The sequence below is a fragment of the Pseudomicrostroma glucosiphilum genome (assembly GCF_003144135.1).
Source record: "Pseudomicrostroma glucosiphilum strain MCA 4718 unplaced genomic scaffold BCV69scaffold_9, whole genome shotgun sequence".
In the NCBI taxonomy this organism is placed as follows: Eukaryota; Fungi; Basidiomycota; class Exobasidiomycetes; order Microstromatales; family Microstromataceae; genus Microstroma; species Microstroma glucosiphilum.
The window spans coordinates 729,603-746,796 of NW_020289921.1; the positions used below are offsets into that span (position 1 = coordinate 729,603).

Consider the following 17,194-nt stretch of genomic DNA (forward strand, 5'->3'; position numbering starts at 1 on the left):
CAAGCGTAGAGACGAAAGCCTGCAAGAAGGAGCAGGGATCGCGACGAAGCGCTTCTTTTATCCTTTCAAGGCGACCCTTCTAGACTGTTTCGACTGTGACTCCTGACCAGGCACGGTGGCGGATTCAGAGTGCCGCTGCACCTCGGCTCGGAAAACACTCAGGGGTACTGCCCCTGTCCTCCGGGCCACGCAATTGTTCTCCGGCACAGCATTGCTGACAGACCACTCTACGAGAAGCAAGAACAATGAATTCGGAATCACTGGCAGCATAAGACGCAACGCCATTGTCGCCAATATGCACAGCTGATCAACCCAGACTGTACAGGGCAGGATTCGACTTCGGACATTTCTCGTGAGATCTTCGCGGTACAGCAGCAGTACATGAAAATTCAAATGCTTCGGAGGAGTGCTGCAGCTCGGCTTCCTTTCATGCCAAGCAGACGCCGTTGCTGCAAGACAGAGTGCAGAACATGCCGGGGCCCATACCCTGAAAATCTGTGGCCCAGCACCCCTTCAAGGCAGGGTCTGACACCAATAGAGAGCGAGACGTTATTCAGCTCTTAGCTTCTTTCACTGCCGATCTGCGAAGAGTTTGTACGCACTACTTCTGTATGATCCATCTTTCTGTCGGCAGGCCACCGATTTAGTCGCGCCGATGTCGCAGCCTCCGCTAGAGCGTCGTTGCGGGAGAGCATTTTTCAGCTTCCTGAGCAAGCATAAAAGCTACGTGGCAAGATCTTTACTCACTCGCAAGCAATGAAGCGGCCCTGCTGGTCTTTGGAAGCACAAACGAGGGCTGCCAAGTCGAAGAGAAGAGGTTAGAGTCTGCTGACAAGATTTATCGAGATCTCAGTCAAGACGAGCTCACCATCGGCAGTGCTTGCGCTTGACAAGCATAGCAAAGCGGTCGCGAGGACGGCGAGGGTGAGAGAAGTGTAACGCATGACGATGATGTAGGGCTGGTGACAGTGGAGTGCTGTGGGGCTGGCGAAGAGCGGTGAGCAATAGGAGCATTCGTTCTCGTTGAGGTCTTACGCCTTTTATCCCTTCAAGGTGGACCGCCTGCCCAGCATCGGCTGACACTCCTGACCGGCGCGCCCACGGCTTCATGTTGTCTGTGACTCAGCTCGGACTTCACTCAGGGGTATCGTCCCTCTTCCGGGGCGCAAGAGTCATCATCGGCACAGCATTGCTCTCACGGGGCCCGCAAGAGCAATGAGCTAGGACTTCCGGCCCACCGGACATGCGGTGCGGGTGTCCTGACTACTGTATACACCACTGGGGCCTTCTTGAAACAATCATCGAGGCTCTCAGTCATTGGCGATGTCATTGTTCATGCGGTAAAAAGTGCACGTACATCTACCTGCTTTGGATACAAGGTCATACATGTCGGAAGCATACTTTGTGCGGAGGGTGCAACAAGGCACCAAACCTCGCGCGTGCAGGTGACTTTGTCTTCAACAGGTGTGAGGGCCCGATGAGTGGGGTGCGTCGCACTTGCTTTTGCACAGCTGGGGGTCGTAGTCTGGGTTGCTGAAGGCGAGCCAGCAGCCGCCACCTCTAAGCCCTGCAGGACGGACTCGAATACCAAAGTCAGGTCAGCGTCCTTTATGACAAAATCTTTCCACTTGCGAAGACTTTCTACTGACCTCCGGTAGGGGGACCATCCCTATGTTTGCAGGTGATATCGCCCTGACTACTGACATCACATCCACCCCTTCCGTACCCATGGGCGATGGCAGCTGTCAGTCTGCTGTGCTCTTGCGCCGAGAGCCGTGGCCAGCCACTCACCCGCAAGGGATCAAGTTGCCATTGGCGTCGCGTGTAGCGCATAAGAAAGCTATGGATGAGAGGACGGAAGAGCCAGTGGCGGTTCGCAGTGAGTCAGAACGCTCGCGAACTCCTCCCAATGAAGCGATATCGCCCAGCTCACTCACCCTTGGCAGTGCTTGCTGCGAAGAGGCAGAGCAGGGTTGTCGCTAGGACCGTGAATGCGAGAGAAGCGCAGCGCATCGCGAGTCGAGTGGGGAGGAATGGAGGGCGGAACGTTGTGGGAAGCAAGTGTCGTGAAGGAATGGTGGGTCTTTTGGTCCCTTCAGGTCGAGTATTTGACCGACGTCGGCAATTCGTGTCGGCTTCACACTACCCCTGTACCTTACATTGCGGACGCAGGCTTTCCGACGCCACAGCCTTGCTGTCAGGCCTGCTCAAATGCAATGGTTTTTCAGCATCAGACGAGGAACCACCGTCACAAGCGGGAAGGTGCTAGACAAACAGCCATAAGAATACGCGTCAAGCGTCGTAACTATTGTGGCCTATGAGATCAAGAGGACGTACAGTCTGAAAGGAAGAAAAATCGTCTGCGATACCGCTTGGCCGCAGAGTGTAAGAGGGGGCTCGAGCCCAAGTGTGGCTTTGGCCGTCTCGTTGGCAGGCGTGATCGCCCGCATACTTCATTCTTACAAGAACCTGCTCCACTCTTTCACACGCAGGTCGGCTGACCCGATGAGTCTGGTGGTGCACATTTTGTGTTGCATTTCTGGTCCCCATTTGAGCCGTTGTTGATGAGCCAGCACCCGCCGTACCATCTCCCTATACCGTTTATTCGAATGGCAAGGGGCTCGTCAGCATCTTGTACATTAGTGTTAATCGAAAATCTGTACTGACCTGAGGACGGGGGTCCCTGTGCACGTTTGCAAGTCACGGTTCCCGCAATGTCGTCGCATCCAGCACTACAGGGGAGGTACACGCCGTTCCTATCCCTCGTGGCGCATGAGATAGCTGTGAAGGATAGATACGAAGAGGGGCGAGGAATCGCTGAAGGTCAGATTCCTTGCCATTTTCCTCAACGAATGCGCAGTCAACGATTACTTACCGTCGGCACAGCTTGCGTTCAAAATGCAGAGCAGAGCTGTCGCAAGGGCGGCAAAAGTGATGGCAGTGTAGCGCATAGCAAGGGATTGGTAACGAGTGAGTGGGTGGGTGGAGTTTTGGTGGCAGGTAACGGTCGTCAAGCGAAAGTCGGCTCCTTAAATCCTTCATCCTGAACCTCCGACACAGCCCAGTATACTTTGTCTTCAGGAACGGCGCGATCGCTCCGGGACGGCTGTACGCCGCCCGGTACCTCACTTCAGGGACCTAGGTCTTGCGACGACGCGGCGTTGCTCTCAGACATCTCTCAAGGGCCCCGAAGACTACGGACTTGCGGTCCGCATGGAGTCACGGTCACAGTGCTACATGGATCGGCCGGTGCACACCAAGAAGGGCTTGCGGTACGCACGGTTGATACTAGAGTGCTTGGGTGTCTACATGATCTCGGAAAGTGACCATCCTGGTCTACATTCGACCTTGGTCTTACGCGCTGCAGTGCATGTATAGCTCCCATGACTTTAAACGCAGTTGTACCTTGCTCCTGGAGTGTTAGCCTCACATTGGGATTTACAGCTCAAGGGTGAGTACGCTGGGTTCTTGAACACGACCCAGCAGCCGGTCTTTTTAGCACCTGCAGTGAAGGGCGAAGAGCAAGATTAGCGCGACGTACACTTCCACACACAGCAAGCTCCTACTGACCCAGCACATGGCCACCGGCCGCATCTTTGCAGACCGGATCGAGTAGAGTATCGACATCGCATCCCGCCCTTTGTGGACAGGTAGGAAGAGCGTGTCAGTGTACTGAAGAATTATCGACACTGACGAGCGTAGCTATGTACTCACGGGCAGGTTACAAATTCCCCATTGATGTCTTTGACGGCACAGTGCAAAGCTGTAATCGAGAGAGGGAGACGGAGAAGCGTCCTCGAAGTCAGCTTCTTTTCACATGTGGTCACAAGGCCACAGTGGGCATTTGCTCACCACTAGCCCGATTTGCGCTAGACAAGCAGAGCAAAGTTGTCGCCAGGACAGTGAGTGTGTAAGTGTAACGCATGATGACAGGGGGCAGCTCAGTGGGTTCGGTGGAAAGGGGTGAAGGATTCTCAGGATCAAGTTGAAAGTCCAAGACGTATTTTGGTGCCTTTCGTCACGGCTCTGAACTTTTCAGATGGCTTCTTCGTGGACGGCTCGTCAGTGCAATCAATACCGGGTGCCTGAAACTCCGTGGCAACACAGACGAGTCTGCTCCTGCCTACAGACCCCAGCGCACGTTGCATCCGGCTCTATACAGCTGTGCCTGAGTACTTGTCTACGGAAAATGGAGATGGGCTGTACAAGAAACGTGCTTCGGAATTGACCCTGACCTTTCGCTCGCTTTGGCAGTAGCGTGCAGTGACATGGCTCGCAGAATCGGAGAAAAGGATGGAGTCTTCGCTATGAACAGTGTCGGCGGAAGGGTACTGGGACTGTAAGGGCTCCTCTTTGAATCTGAGAGGTCCGTCTAGATGCAGACTGCCCCCGCATGACCGTTCGTAGGGGAACAGTGCAAAGGGCACACTGTCTTGTTGTTGCCCTCGCCGGCCTGGTCCCGAATCAGATAGCAGCCTTCATTCACCCAACCTAGAGGGACAAGGGGTGCGAAGAGGTTTGCAGCGTGAGCCCAAGAAAAGTGTGCTTGTGGCTAAAACGTCCGCTCACCTCGGTGGTAGCCTCCTCTCCCATCTTTACAAACAGGTTGATGGAAGGTAGTGACGTCACAGGCATCCCTAGGCAATCAAAGAGGCGCATCAGTACTCTACACAGCAGCAAAGTCAGAAGACCGATCTCTTCTGCTCAAGAGCGGTCAGACTCACGGACAGATAGCAAAGGTTCCATCGCCGGTCCTCACCCCGCAGTGAAGAGCTATTGATGAAGAGATATTGATGGGGAAGGCGGGAATCGTTAACAATGAAGCTTCCAACACCCTGCTGCACCAGATTCAGCGAAGCAACTCACCGTAAATTCGTATCGCGCTCAAAATGCAGAGGACTGCCGCCGCCAGTATGGTCGATCTCAGAGATGACCAACGCATGATTTCAATTGAGAGATCAGGAGGTATTGCAGACTCGGACTGGGGGAAATCTAGCGATGATAAGAAGTAAACAAGACGACTCTCAGAGCATAGAATTCGAAGCTCAACGAGTCTGGTGTCCCCCCACCGGAGTGGCACGGAAAAGCGCGTGTGTCACCGCCTCGCGCTTGGACATTTCGGTCCGAAATTGACCAAGGGGAGGACTTCCGCCGGCCGTCGGCTTTTGCGGCTCTGACACGACAGGGACCATCATCTCAGACAGAAGAGCCTGGCATGGCTCGGCCGTACGAGGCACTCGACGAGCAGAGTAATGCGGGACAGAGCCGCGTGGCAAAAATGTGATGTTGTCGATAGCGGAGTATAGGATACTATAGAAGGCATGGGCACAAGGATGGCAATGAATGAAAGTATAGAGCGTGGGGCATGTCTGTCTTGCATGGCCTTTTCAAACCTGCGAGAGCGGACCAGATAAACAGATTCTCAGCGTAGGATGCACCATCCGCGTCCAGTCGCAATGGATTTGATGCCTCTCAAACACAGACGGCGCCCGCATGACCGTTCGTAGGTGAGCAGTGGGTGGGGCACACCTGCTTCGAGTTGCCTTCGCCGGGCTGGTCTCGGATCAGATAGCAACCTTCACCCTTCCAGCCTGAAGAAAATGTGGGGTAGAAAGCATCAAATGATGCAGCATGAGCTTAGGAAAAGCGCGCCCATGGGTAGAGACTCTGCTCACCTCGGTGGTAATTTCCGATTCCATCTTTACAAACCGGCTGATGGTCCGTATCCACGTCACAGTCCTCCCTATATAAGGAAAAAGCCTGGTTCAGCAGTCTGTAGCGAAGCTACAAGCCCAACTTGTCCTCTTCAGATGGATCCTAGACTCACGGGCAAATAGCATACGTTCCATCGCCGGTCCTTACGCCACAGTGAAGAGCTATGTGCAGGACAGGGAGAGGGTACATGTCAGCGGTCTCGGTAGAGCGGTGCTCCAGGATCAGCGAAGTATTCGCTCACCATGAGTCTTCGTCGCGCTCAACATGCAGAGCGCTGCCGCCGCCAAGAGGGTTGCATTGAGAGTTGACCAGCGCATGATATCAAGTTGAAGATGAGGAGGTAGTGTAAGCTCAGAGTGGAGGAAAGTTGAAGTGATGGTTGAGAAAGGAAGAAGAATGGAGCTGCAGAGGCCATGCTTTGAAGAGCGATACACGTCAATAGGTTCCCCCTATCCATCAGGGTGGCAGGCAAGAGATTGGCGATTTTGCACCTCGCGGCTCGGGATTTCGGTCCGACATTGGCCAAGAGGAGCAGTGCCGCCGGCTGTTGACGACGTTACGGCACCGATACAACAGGAGTCCTTCGAGCACGAGGCATTCTTCCCGACGCCACTGCCGTGAGACCTCCCAGGAGCCCTTCCGCCCGCGGCCCTCTGCTTCCGCGCCGCGACGTGCACGTTCAGAAAGTTGCTTAGAGGATGGCACAAAGGGCTTTGCATGTTGGTGAAAGTTCTTCAACGCTGCTGCCAAGCAGAGCGGTGTAAAAAGCGGAGGGCGACGAAGAGGGATATTGTAATAGCGGGATAGATACAAGTGGGAGGGGCGCAATGACGGTTCGGGGATACGCGCTGGAAGCAAGGTCTGGCCTTTCCGCTTTGCCCCTGCAGGCGTGCAGGAGCAATGCATGCGAGCACAAGAGTCGTTCAGGGGTAACCCCGCCGCACAAGGTAGGGCTGAGAATTGGTGCTCCTCAGTCGCAGACGTATCCTTCCTTTCCGTTCGTCGGCGAGCAATGCAGAGGACACTTGGTCGTTTGATTGAGCTCTCCTGGCTCGTCTAGAATGAGCCAACATCCTGTCTGCTGGTACCCTGCATCAATGAAAGGAGAGCTGGAGTTAGGTCAGAGTGTTTGCACTTGTCTACGATCGATACTGACCGAAGTGATACCCTCCAATTCCGTCCTTGCAAGCAGGTCGATGCATCGTGGTGACATCGCATTGGTCCCTGTTTGGGGGAAATAGAGCCCTTCAGCCTGTTGCATCAGGGTATGCGCACACGACGATTCGGCATTGCAGACTCACGGGCATCGAGTAAAGGTCTTGTCGTAATTCTGGACAGCACAGTGCCAGGCTGAGACAAGGCACTCAATTCGTCAATGGACCAAAGCGCCGCGAAGCATCATATATAGTACACCTCTCTCACCGTGGATCAGGGTGGCGCTTGAGATGCAAAGCAGCGCCGTGACAAGCACTGGGGTCTGGAAGACAGACCGCATTTGGAGGGGTTGAAAATGTAGGGATGATGTTAAGGTAAAGCTCGAAGGAGGGGCTAAGACGTAGTGAGAAGAGACGGAAGAAGGGCTGTGTTTTTGTGACTGACAACTCTTTCTATCCGACGCGGTATTGCAGGACGTCGCAAGGCCGCTCACCGTGCCTGACGGATCAAGATAGCCGCATGAGGCACGTTGGCCATCGAGCGGATTTGGAAGGCCACCCAAAACCCGAGGCACAGCTCAGAGATACCCACGGAAACACGGGCTGCGTTACTTTCCCGTCGGCGTACTCACTGCTTCAACACTCTTGTCTACACTGATTTATTCTGCAGAGTTTGAGTAAGACAGTGAACGTGGCATGGGGTACACATGTGAGGGAACATCAGGTCAACAATGGGGGCGAGCCTTTCTGGTTGAACAGACGAGCAGACAAGGGAGAACCTCACGAGAGTCAATAGACAGAGAGGAGGGGTGAATTGTGGGCGTCATCTGAGGGCAGGAGTTCGCAGCAAGGGACAAGTGGATCATCTTGCGCAGGTGATCTCATCGCTTCTCATTTGCAGACATTGTCCCTGGGATGCGTAACGCCGCACTCCGAGATGCAGATCTTGGTGTTCCAAGCATGTACCTTCGGCTCATATGGGTTTCCAATCAGGTAGCAAGAGGTTCCGATAGGACCTGACAATGAGGTTCGGAGGCAACAGTCAGCATCGCAATCTGGCCGGGACTTGACAGCTTTGACCTACCTATGATGGGGTTTCCGAGGGAATTCAGGCAGTACGGCCGGTTCATGAAGAGAATGCAGTCCGATGTAGGGCTGAAGCGCAACGGTCATGGCTTTGTGTCAGCGGATGATGGAACACTGACGCATCCGAAAGCAACTCACGAGCACAAGTCCAGCTCTCCATCGGAACGCAGCAGGCCGCAGGCATGAGTTCCGTCTCCTGGTCTCGGGAAGGGCAGGAGAGTGTGTCAGTGCAGCCACGAGGACTCGGTGTGCACACGTCCCGGTCTCACCTTTGACTTGAGTTGCACCAAGCACGCAGAGAAGAGCCGTAGCAAGAACAGCGATGGTTGAAGATGCACGCATGGTTGGGAGATAGGTCGTTGGATGCAAGGTGGGTGGGGAACGGGAGAGTAGACGAAGTAACCCTCGGTTTTTATACCGAGTCCCAGCCAGCTACTGACTGCCCCTGGCCACAAGCGCCATCGCATTTCAGGGGAACTGGCGGCGGCTAATGAGTGCTATTGGTGCCTAGGGACCGCCAAGGCCCGGAGGTATCCTGTCCGACGGCCCCGGAGTGAGTTTGGCGCACAAAGAGATAGCCGAGGTTCGGCCTGGGCCTCCTGTGAAGCAGTGTATCATATAGCACAACGACAAGCCCTTCTACTGAAGCAGAGGAAGTAGACAAGACCCATCACCATTGACGACAGTAGACGAAAGCGCACTATAGATCGAGGCCATTAGCCGAGGACCGATGTGAGCAGACTCTCATCGCGGCGAACAATGCTACCACGCCCTAGGCAGAAAAAAGACGATGCTAGTGCTCGTTGCATCAGGGCAGGGGTTCATCAGAGCGGCGAGCGTTTCATCTTTGACAGAGCACTGCGTCCTGCACTCGTCGGTGGAGTCCGCTGCACGCCCGGCAAAGAAGGACAGGAATTCAACTTGCTTGATGACCAATGCTTCATGATCAATGTTTCTGAGTGGGAAGACAAGAGAGACAAGGACGAATTTCACGACGGACAGCAGGTAGAGAGGAGACGTGGAACATCTTGCGCAGGTGCTATCCCGGCTTCTCATTTGCAGACCTTGGTCTTCCCCTGGACGGAGCACTCGTAGCTGCATTCCTTCGTGTCCCACGCATCAATCTCCGGAGGGTAGGGGTTTCCAACCAAGTAGCACGTACCTCCAACGGGACCTGACGATGACGCGAGGGGGACGGCGGGTAGTCAGCATCGCTGACTGGCTCGTGAAAGCTTTGACTCACCTTTTAGGTACTTTCCGTTGGAGCCCGTGCAAAGGGGTACGTCCATGAAAAGAATGCAGTCAGCCTTGGGACTGCAAAACAACGACCAGGGCTTTGTGTCAGCGAGCGAGTGATGGCAGACTGAAGCTTACGAAAGTCACTCACGCGCACAAGGCCAGCTCGCCATCGGGGCGCAGCAGACCGCAGGTAGATGGATCGTCTCCTGGTCTCAGAAGGGCAGGAAGTTGTGTCAGTGTAGTCACGATCAGTGGGCCTGCGCACGCTATGGATTTTCACCTTTGACACGAGGGGCGCCAAGAACGCAAAGGAGGGCCGTAGCCACGATAGCAATGCTGGCCGATGCACGCATGATCTTCGGAATCTCGAGGTGGTGGAGCTGAGCTGGATGGTGAAAATCAAGAGGATAAGAGGGAAGATCTCGTCGACGGTTTCCAGTCACAAGGTACCGGATGTTCCCGAGCATGGGCACACTTCAGGGGTAAACTCGGCGGCCCTTCATTGCTCTGTGCCTGGCGAGCGCGGCGGTCGGGCCCTACATGTACGGTAGAATGAGTTTCAGGGCATCATTCTCCGGCGGCAGAGATTCCACTTACGAGGCAGGGCAAACACTCGCAGGCCTCATATTTGTTCTGGCCTTCAGCCTGGCAGACAAGTCATGGAAGAGCCTGTCTGGTGGGACCGATAGGCCAGATGACAAGGCCGGCCACGACCAGCGACAGTAGGTAGAGGCAGCACAAGGGGTAGAATTGTTTCTCGAATAATGGTGGCCGCAGACATCGCAGCGGTACAAAGGGTACTGTCGTTTACATGCAGCTAGATCCGCCTTTGCCGTCAGTCGACGAGCAGTGGATGTCGCACTTTTTGGTACCGCTACCAGCAGGGTCGTTGTGGTCGGTGACTAGATAGCATGGAGCTCCGACAAGACCTGCCGGGTGGCAAATGTCCAAGGCGATCAGTTGACACCGGGTATCGGCTTTTCACTTTGACGTCTTACACTCACCTTTGATGTATTTACCATCGGCGCCTCTGCAGACTGGTTGCCTCTTTGTGCTCACCCCGCAGTCAGAATCGTAGCTGACAGGCAGAGAAGAGGTGTCCGTGTGAGTCTCGAGTGAAGCTACGAGCGTGTGGCAGGGTAGACTTACGGGCAGAACACGAAATTGCCATGGGAGTCCTTGACGGCGCAAGTAGGAGTCGTTGCTGTCATTTTCGGAAGGGCAGGGTATCATGAGCCTGTTCACGCACGACTTGATCGCAAGATGTTGCTGGCGGTCAAGCCTGGAGATATCTCACCTTCCACTTGGCTTGCACCGAGGAAGCAAAGAAGTGCCGTGGCTACTACAGCAATAGTCGATGATGTACGCATGTTTCCCGCAGTGTCAAGAAGGGTTGGACTGCGAAGGTGACGAGAGATGGAAGTGAGGATCAGAAAGAGAAGGAAACAGGTCCTGCTCGTGCCTTTAATGCACAGCTGACCAGCATATCTCCCTGTCTCTTGTCTAGGGACACTGCCGGCGGCTAGCAATTGCTGTTTGACAGGCAGGACCAGCGGGACTTCGGGGGCTATGTGCCGGCCAGGCACGCCCGTTGAGGAACATCAGCGAAGACCAGTTTCCCGACGGCGGTACATTAGTTGATCTGTGAGGTTTTGCCGCAAAAGACCTCGGTGATTGGGATGCATCCGTGCTTACGCGACCAACAGGCGGCCGAACACCGGTCGATATGCTGATTGTTTGATGGTATGAGTAGATAGAAGACTGAAAGCCAACGGGACGATATGTGACGAACGTACGAGAGCGCGAAGACTTCTTGCTGACCTCTCATCTCAGACCAGGGGTATCCTCCAAGCCGCATCGGGAGACAGTGCCATGACACAGGTACCGCTATCACCGCCGTCACCACCACTTTGGGTATCAGTATTCCTCGTCCGCTCCTTGCCCTTGACCTTGTTCCTGTCCCAAACAAGCACATCGCTTATAGGCATACCCTTCTCCCCGACGCTCACTTCCTGCAGCACCTCAGAGGACCAGCGTAGATCCCACGTCCGCACTTTCCCGTCCGGACAGCCTTGTATACAGTAGTTGCTCTTGAAGGCTGATCGCCCAAGGAAGGGTAGATCGTACTCGCTCGCCCAGCCAAAGGAGAGGACAGGCTTTGTAGGAGCGTGGCTTGAGCTGGAGACAGATGTACTCCCGCCACTCTCACCGCCGCCGGTGGGAACGCGCAAGTCGTACAGCTTGTGCTGATCGTAATCGGCGCGGAGCAGACTCACGTCGAGGAGGCGGGAGTGTGTCGTACGACTGAGGTGCGCTACGATGTCCGAGCTCTTCCACGAGTGGAGCAGCTTCGTCTCGCGTGCGTCAAAGGCCACGAGCTGCGTAGCTCCCCCTGCTCGGTGCTGATTCAGGGGAGAGGCAGAGACAACCAGGTCTAACTTCGGCAACGTTTCGAGGGCGGTGATTGTGCCGCTGTGCAGAGCGTGTAAGCGAGTAGTGTTCGTCGACTTGGCGTGAGATCCAGAGTAGGACCAGGCAAAGACGGCGCCGTCAGCTCCGCCAGTCACCATTGTCAGAGCGTCTCGATCGCTCAGCGGTAGAAAAGGTGCGATGGAGGTTGCACCGGTGATGTGAGGACGTTGGTTCAGATGGATCGCAGAAGCACGCGCAGTGAGCTCGCTCATCTCCACGTCATCGTCACTCTTCTTGGGTCCTGCTTGCCTCATGCTATCCTTTGCAAAGACGAGTGAGACCTGCGGGCCACCCTCGCCTACGCGGTTATTGCTCGAAGAAGCAATGGCCACTGCGTGACTTGAGACCCTGCGTACTGCTTCGATATTTATGTCGCCTGGGAACGATAAGTCGTGAGAACAGGCCGGGCTCGCCGTCCCTGCTGAGAGGAGGCGAAGAGACGTCTTTCCCTTCGGCGTGATGGCCAGCAAGGCAGATGAGGATGATGCGCTGTCCTTGTCATTCTTCGAAAGCGACGACTGGCTTTCCAGCATAGCCATCCACTTCCAGCGCCAAGCAAGGTATGCTTGGCGCTTCCCCGTCAGATCGATTCTATCAGGCCGCGAGCTCAAGCGCAGAGTGGAGCTGGGTATCTCGTTCGTCGATTCCGAGTGACTTCGACTCCTGGCCGGACCGAAGGAGGTGCCTCGATATCTACCAGCACTAGCTTCCTCTTTCGGGGCAACAAGACCATTGCCTGATCTGCCAGCGGCCTTCCTCGATAGCGTTGTGATCAGAGGGATATCGTCTGATGAGACGGACATCTGCCTTTGCTGGCTCCCCGCTTCAAGTGAATTTACATCTTCATCCGTAGGGGTCGCGTCTGCAAATCGAGAGGGCGCTGACGCTGGCTCTTTACTACCTGTGAAGCTAGCAAGCTCTACCCCGGCAGTGTCCGAATCGTCGTCCCGGAAGCTGAGTACTAATGCAGGTCTCTCATCGTTCCTCTCGCCTGTAGAGCCGGGGATAGGACGCATTGCGTCTTCGTTGTGCTGATCCTCGGCTACCTCTGACTTTATGGTAGGCTCTCTTTGCGGGCTCAAAAGAGGCGTAGGATCGCTGCTCATCGATGGGTAAGGAGATAAGCCTTGTTCCTTCTGCAGAGCTTCGGGAGGCTGGCCGTCTTCCGCCAATCGGTCATCCTTCTTTGTTTTCTTGGCCTTCGGCGCATCGACCTCTCTGCCTTCCGCTGCAGCTCTGCTCGCGACACTTTCACTCTTTCGTTGCTTCTTTGCAGCCTTCATAGCCGTCCTGTGTTGGGCCTTTGTGAGGCCCCCCGAAGAACTCTGCTCGTCACTAGAAGAGAGTTGCATGCGAGTCGGAAGAGGCAGCGGTGACGAGATGACCTGAGTGCCGGTTTTCTGAGTGAGCTTGCTCAAAGGGGGAGTCACTGGTTGCCATTCGTCAGTCGAGGACGAGGTGAAGGCTGCTTGGTGCGGTGAGCCGGCGCTGATACTCGATGCGCTCCCTGCGGCGGCAGCAGCAGCAGCGGCGGCTCTCTTTTCTGCCTTCTTCTGACCTTTCGTCTTCTTTGGGGTCTGAACGGAAGACTGCTGTGCCTTCGAAGCCTCGCTGGCCCTTGCATCATCTCCTTTGCCTCGTCTGACACTCGTTTGATTGTCCGCACGCTCTTGCTTGCGGTTTGTATCCTGATCCGAGCGAAGGACCTGTACCTCTGCCGTTGGTATCGGTAGCACCTCCTCCAAGGGGAACACCTCCTCTTCCGGCCCGCTATCTCCGTCTGGCTTGGTCAAGTGAGCGTGAGGGGCGGTTCTAGGCCGACGATGCGCTCGTTTCCTTGCCTCTTCCATCGGTGGAGGCCCTGCATCTGCCAACTGCCCCTCTCCCTCCTCTGGCGTGGCTTCGCTTGGTCTGTCCCATGGTAATAGCTGGTGGACAGCTCTCGACTTCTCTTGCGCCATGACAGGCTTCGCACGACCCTCCATCGCCGGTCTCCCAAGAGGTGCGATCGGTCTGGCAATGCTATTGCCATTCCCCCTGTCACGAGCAGGTGACTGACCTTTCGGTCTCGATGGAGCTCTTTTTCCAGTGGTAGGTAGTACACGAAGCGGCGCAGGTGGGGGTCTCTTAGTGGGCAGAATCATCGGTGGGGCTGTGGGTATATGATGTCTCCTCAAGCGAGAGCGACCTTCGGCGTTCGGTTGATGGTCTTCGGCCCTCATAGTCGGAGGGGTTGGTGCAGCGGTAGCATGAGTCTTGGCTGCTGCTTTTGCCTGGATCTTTGTTGGAGGCGGAGGTGGACGCACTTGGGGTCTCATCGAAGCTGAAGCTGATGCTGAAGGAGGGGGAGAAGCTTGCGGTCGTGACGGCAGTCCAGGTCGAGCAGGGAGGGTGCTGGGTCCAGGGGCAACTCGAGGAGCAGGACCTGGCATTCGATACGACGACGAGGACGATGAAGGCGAGTCATTCTGGCGATACCAGCCTCCTGGACCATAATAGCCCGCTGTTACAGGACTATACGGCCCTTCCCTGGAGCTCTGCGCTTCTCTGTCCCTCCAATCTTGCTGAGACCATCGGGGGCCGCGAGGGGGCTCGTAGTGCCTGTCTCCGCGGTAAGAAGAGGTCGAAGGAGAGTAAGGAGAGTAGTGATCGGATCGACGCGGCCCCGAGTCCCCCATGAGGATGAGGATGAGACCTCAGAATGATGATATCGCAGACGGTGGTGCTCTCAGCATTGGACGACTGGTACGGAGCTTGGCTGGTGTGGAGCAGTCGAGGTGAGGTGACAAGTGACACTTGCGGAAAATCAGAAGATGCAACACGGACTGGAACAAAGCGGAGACGGAAAAGTAGACGCGGGGCAGCCGAGGAGGGCAGCGGGACATTGTACATACACACCACCCCCAGGACTAGACTCAGTCATCCCAGCAACAATCATGGAGGCATGCCAAGTAGCAGATATCATCGCTTGATCTTCTCTGTATGACTCTGACATAGCCCTGAACGATCGGCGCACACGATCCTGCCAAAGGTGTCGCAGCATTCGCGCTCAATATCCAGTCATCTGCGCCTTCTCTACATCCACTAACTCTCCGACCCCTCTTTCTGTTCTAAGCAAACTCCTCCCGATTGTACTGAGTGGAGTAAGGCTCAGTGACCAGAGCCGTCCTGCCCTCCTTTGGCTCCGACGAATGACGGCCGCTCTGAGGCCCAGCCTTGATCTCCTTTCCGGCCTTGAGGTCCTCGATGATCTTGATCGTCGTCTCGGGTGTCAGGTCCTCCAGGTAGTGGTCGTTACATTGGATCATCGGGGCGTTAGCGCAGGCACTGCAGGGAGAACAGATACGAGAACTGAAGTCAGCTTTCTCTCTCCGAAGGACACCCACGCCCGTGGAGGCTCGCCTGACCACCATTGCTCAGCCCAACTCACCCTAGACATTCCACCTCGAGCAGAGTGAAGAGCTTGTCCTTTGTCGTCTGGCCAGGCTTGATACCGAGATGATCTTGCAGCGTCTCTAGAATCTTTGTGCTGCCACATCCTCCCAATTGGCAAGGCGTAGTAGTGCAGATCTGCAGGAAGTACTTGCCAACGGGCTCTCGGTTGAACCTGAGGAGTCGAGCGGATAAGCATTCAGCCAGTGCTCCCGCCTTTGTTTCTGCTGCTGTCTACTCCCACTCACATTGTGTAGAAGCTGGCCACCTCGTACACCCTCATCGGCGGCATCTCCAAAATCCTGGCCACCTCATTCATCACCGAGATCGAAGTCCAACCCGAATTCTGCCTCTGTCCCAAATCAAGCAGAGGAATGACGGCTGCCTTCTTGTACTGTGGGGGGTAGTAGGAGATGATCTCCTTTGCCTGGGCCATGTTCTGCTCATTGAAGGAGAAGGGGATCGAGGCGTCTGCAGGGCGGGGAAGGCGAGAGGCAAAGTCGGGGCAAGCGATGTGAGTACATGCCTGGCAGGTGAGCTTCGAAATGAGCTTCGCTACCTGGCCACGCACTGTTGTAGTCGGTATCACGGTGAACGAAGAGGGAGTCGGATCGAGCGGGCATGGACGTAGAGAAGCACCGCGACGTGGTAGCAATGGCCGAGGGGCGGGCGGCGGCAGCGGCAGGAGCAGCGACTGCCCTCCTTGCGAGTGCCGAGATGGTAGATCGTGCGAGCGACATGGTGGGGAGAGGGCGGTTGACGACGGGTCAAGGACGAGGATGGATAGGGTGGAAGCGGCGGAAGCCTGGATCAGCGATGGTGATTGGTGAGACTCGATGATTCTCAGTCCTCCGCCCCGACTTGGCCGTGGGAGGCTGCCCTCGCCCGCCCCTGCCTCGCATTACAAAGCCACGCCCGCACAGCTGCACCGCGCAACGAGCCACTTCCGCCCGATCCCCCGCCTACGCCTTACAGCCGGCAAGCAACAGGAGGTGATACCGCTGCGCCACGACAGATCTCACAAAGCCATCGTGGCGGGTAGAGGAAGGCATCGTCGTGAGTCGAAGTTTCAAGATCGCATTGAACAGAATGGATCGATGAGGAGAGAAAAGGCGAAGCGGCCGTCGACTTCAGAGGCGTGGAACACAGCAACTCGACAAACAGCACTACGGACGGTGGCCGGCGATGGTGAGCTCCGCGTCACTGGTAATGAACAGCGGCAGCCTCCACTCGCAGCGAAGCGCACGTCTGTCCGGGGCTGATAGCCACCAGCAGAAGAGTAAGCGGAAGATTAGTGTCCATTCATCAAGTAGCTCCATTGCCACTGCGCAGTGGCCACTACTCACCCGAACTGGTTGTCCCAGGCCGCCGTCGCCTTGTAGCCAGCGACGCCCTTGAATTCGAGATGGGAGGGCGTCGCAGGCGGGAAGACTGTTGTACGCACCAGCAAAGGTAGAGGTAGTCAGGTCTCAGGAACACCGCTCTCGCCAATGACTCTTCGGTAGCACTCACGCTGCACATCCCCCCTGACATTCTCCGCATCGGCGAATACCTCGTCAAACTTCCAGAAGGTCCTCGAGCACAAGCGCGAGTATGTGTGTACATAGGGTGCGGTAAGCGCTCCCTGTACGAACTTGCTCACGTCGTCTTGAGCCTTGTCGCCCGTCCAGAGCAGACTCATCGCAGGCGTGTTCGGTACCGGCAGTCCAAGCGCGTTGCTCCCTTCCAGACCGAGGGAGACGTCCACCCCTCGGGCCTGCGAGCCAATAGCTCTGTAGGCGTCTGTCTTTGGATTGAAGTTGGCCTGCAGGAGCTTGATGGACTGCTGGAGCGAGCCGGCGAGAACGGGGATGAGCTTGTCCTGAAGGTTGATCACGTCGAAGGTGTAAGGAGTGCGACCGTCGTGCGTCGCGTCGTAGAAAGGGAGGTAGCAGTTGGCGGACTGCACGCGAAGGTCAAGACAGAGCTCGAAGGGTGTCAGTGACTACTTTAGGGACTCGGCCGACCCACGAGGCCGGGCTGCTCACCTGCAACCTCTCAATATTCAGCACCGCCTGCCTGATATCAAACAAGAGCCCACTCATACAGACAAGTGG

The 17,194-nt window shown here is 55.9% G+C and overlaps 7 protein-coding genes across 7 annotated transcripts; all 7 read right to left on the reverse strand.

Annotated features, from left to right (window-relative positions):
* Positions 1 to 3,389: 3,389 nt before the first annotated feature.
* Positions 3,390 to 3,925, reverse strand: BCV69DRAFT_299901 (hypothetical protein; the record flags this gene model as incomplete). The annotated part of the gene is made up of 4 exons (XM_025494383.1): positions 3,390 to 3,502; positions 3,571 to 3,638; positions 3,715 to 3,763; positions 3,853 to 3,925. The coding sequence occupies 4 exons, from the start codon at positions 3,923 to 3,925 to the stop codon at positions 3,390 to 3,392; spliced, it is 303 nt and encodes a 100-aa protein (XP_025347321.1).
* A 1,343-nt stretch (positions 3,926 to 5,268) lies between these two features.
* BCV69DRAFT_283702 (hypothetical protein) lies at positions 5,269 to 6,517 on the reverse strand. The gene is made up of 4 exons (XM_025492799.1): positions 5,957 to 6,517; positions 5,828 to 5,876; positions 5,676 to 5,743; positions 5,269 to 5,591 (listed from the first exon to the last, which is right to left on the reverse strand). The coding sequence occupies exons 1-4, from the start codon at positions 6,030 to 6,032 to the stop codon at positions 5,473 to 5,475; spliced, it is 312 nt and encodes a 103-aa protein (XP_025347322.1). The 5' UTR covers positions 6,033 to 6,517; the 3' UTR covers positions 5,269 to 5,472.
* Positions 6,518 to 8,902: 2,385 nt separating this feature from the next.
* BCV69DRAFT_283703 (hypothetical protein) lies at positions 8,903 to 9,866 on the reverse strand. The gene is made up of 4 exons (XM_025492800.1): positions 9,475 to 9,866; positions 9,343 to 9,400; positions 9,199 to 9,269; positions 8,903 to 9,129 (listed from the first exon to the last, which is right to left on the reverse strand). Exons 1-4 carry the CDS (start codon positions 9,545 to 9,547, stop codon positions 9,008 to 9,010), a joined length of 324 nt encoding a protein of 107 aa, XP_025347323.1. The 5' UTR covers positions 9,548 to 9,866; the 3' UTR covers positions 8,903 to 9,007.
* Positions 9,867 to 10,001: 135 nt separating this feature from the next.
* BCV69DRAFT_299903 (hypothetical protein) lies at positions 10,002 to 10,405 on the reverse strand (the record flags this gene model as incomplete). The annotated part of the gene is made up of 3 exons (XM_025494384.1): positions 10,002 to 10,123; positions 10,199 to 10,272; positions 10,344 to 10,405. 3 exons carry the CDS (start codon positions 10,403 to 10,405, stop codon positions 10,002 to 10,004), a joined length of 258 nt encoding a protein of 85 aa, XP_025347324.1.
* A 618-nt stretch (positions 10,406 to 11,023) lies between these two features.
* BCV69DRAFT_299904 (hypothetical protein) lies at positions 11,024 to 14,344 on the reverse strand (the record flags this gene model as incomplete). Its single annotated transcript, XM_025494385.1, has 1 exon — positions 11,024 to 14,344. One exon carries the CDS (start codon positions 14,342 to 14,344, stop codon positions 11,024 to 11,026), a length of 3,321 nt encoding a protein of 1,106 aa, XP_025347325.1.
* A 104-nt stretch (positions 14,345 to 14,448) lies between these two features.
* Positions 14,449 to 15,536, reverse strand: BCV69DRAFT_283706 (putative NADH-ubiquinone oxidoreductase 24 kDa subunit mitochondrial precursor; the record flags this gene model as incomplete). The annotated part of the gene is made up of 3 exons (XM_025492801.1): positions 14,449 to 14,993; positions 15,097 to 15,273; positions 15,347 to 15,536. Coding segments are annotated over 3 exons (584 nt in total), but the record flags the coding sequence as incomplete, so codon positions are not given.
* Positions 15,537 to 16,298: 762 nt separating this feature from the next.
* BCV69DRAFT_283708 (hypothetical protein) lies at positions 16,299 to 17,184 on the reverse strand (the record flags this gene model as incomplete). Its single annotated transcript, XM_025492802.1, has 4 exons — positions 16,299 to 16,356; positions 16,445 to 16,529; positions 16,611 to 17,040; positions 17,126 to 17,184. Coding segments are annotated over 4 exons (632 nt in total), but the record flags the coding sequence as incomplete, so codon positions are not given.
* Positions 17,185 to 17,194: the final 10 nt, after the last annotated feature.

What these genes read in the sequence shown, in the direction of transcription:
- BCV69DRAFT_283702 (XM_025492799.1), bottom strand. Translation starts at nt 6,032, where the DNA reads ATGCGCTGGTCAACTCTCAATGCAACCCTCTTGGCGGCGGCAGCGCTC. An exon ending in GAGCGCGACGAAGACTCATG is followed by an intron (nt 5,877 to 5,956) that starts GTGAGCGAATAC and finishes TCCTGCACATAG; the next exon opens with CTCTTCACTGTGGCGTAAGG. An exon ending in AATCGGAAATTACCACCGAG is followed by an intron (nt 5,592 to 5,675) that starts GTGAGCAGAGTC and finishes CATTTTCTTCAG; the next exon opens with GCTGGAAGGGTGAAGGTTGC.
- BCV69DRAFT_283703 (XM_025492800.1), bottom strand. Translation starts at nt 9,547, where the DNA reads ATGCGTGCATCGGCCAGCATTGCTATCGTGGCTACGGCCCTCCTTTGC. An exon ending in TGGCGCCCCTCGTGTCAAAG is followed by an intron (nt 9,401 to 9,474) that starts GTGAAAATCCAT and finishes TTCTGAGACCAG; the next exon opens with GAGACGATCCATCTACCTGC. An exon ending in GGCGAGCTGGCCTTGTGCGC is followed by an intron (nt 9,270 to 9,342) that starts GTGAGTGACTTT and finishes GTTGTTTTGCAG; the next exon opens with TCCCAAGGCTGACTGCATTC.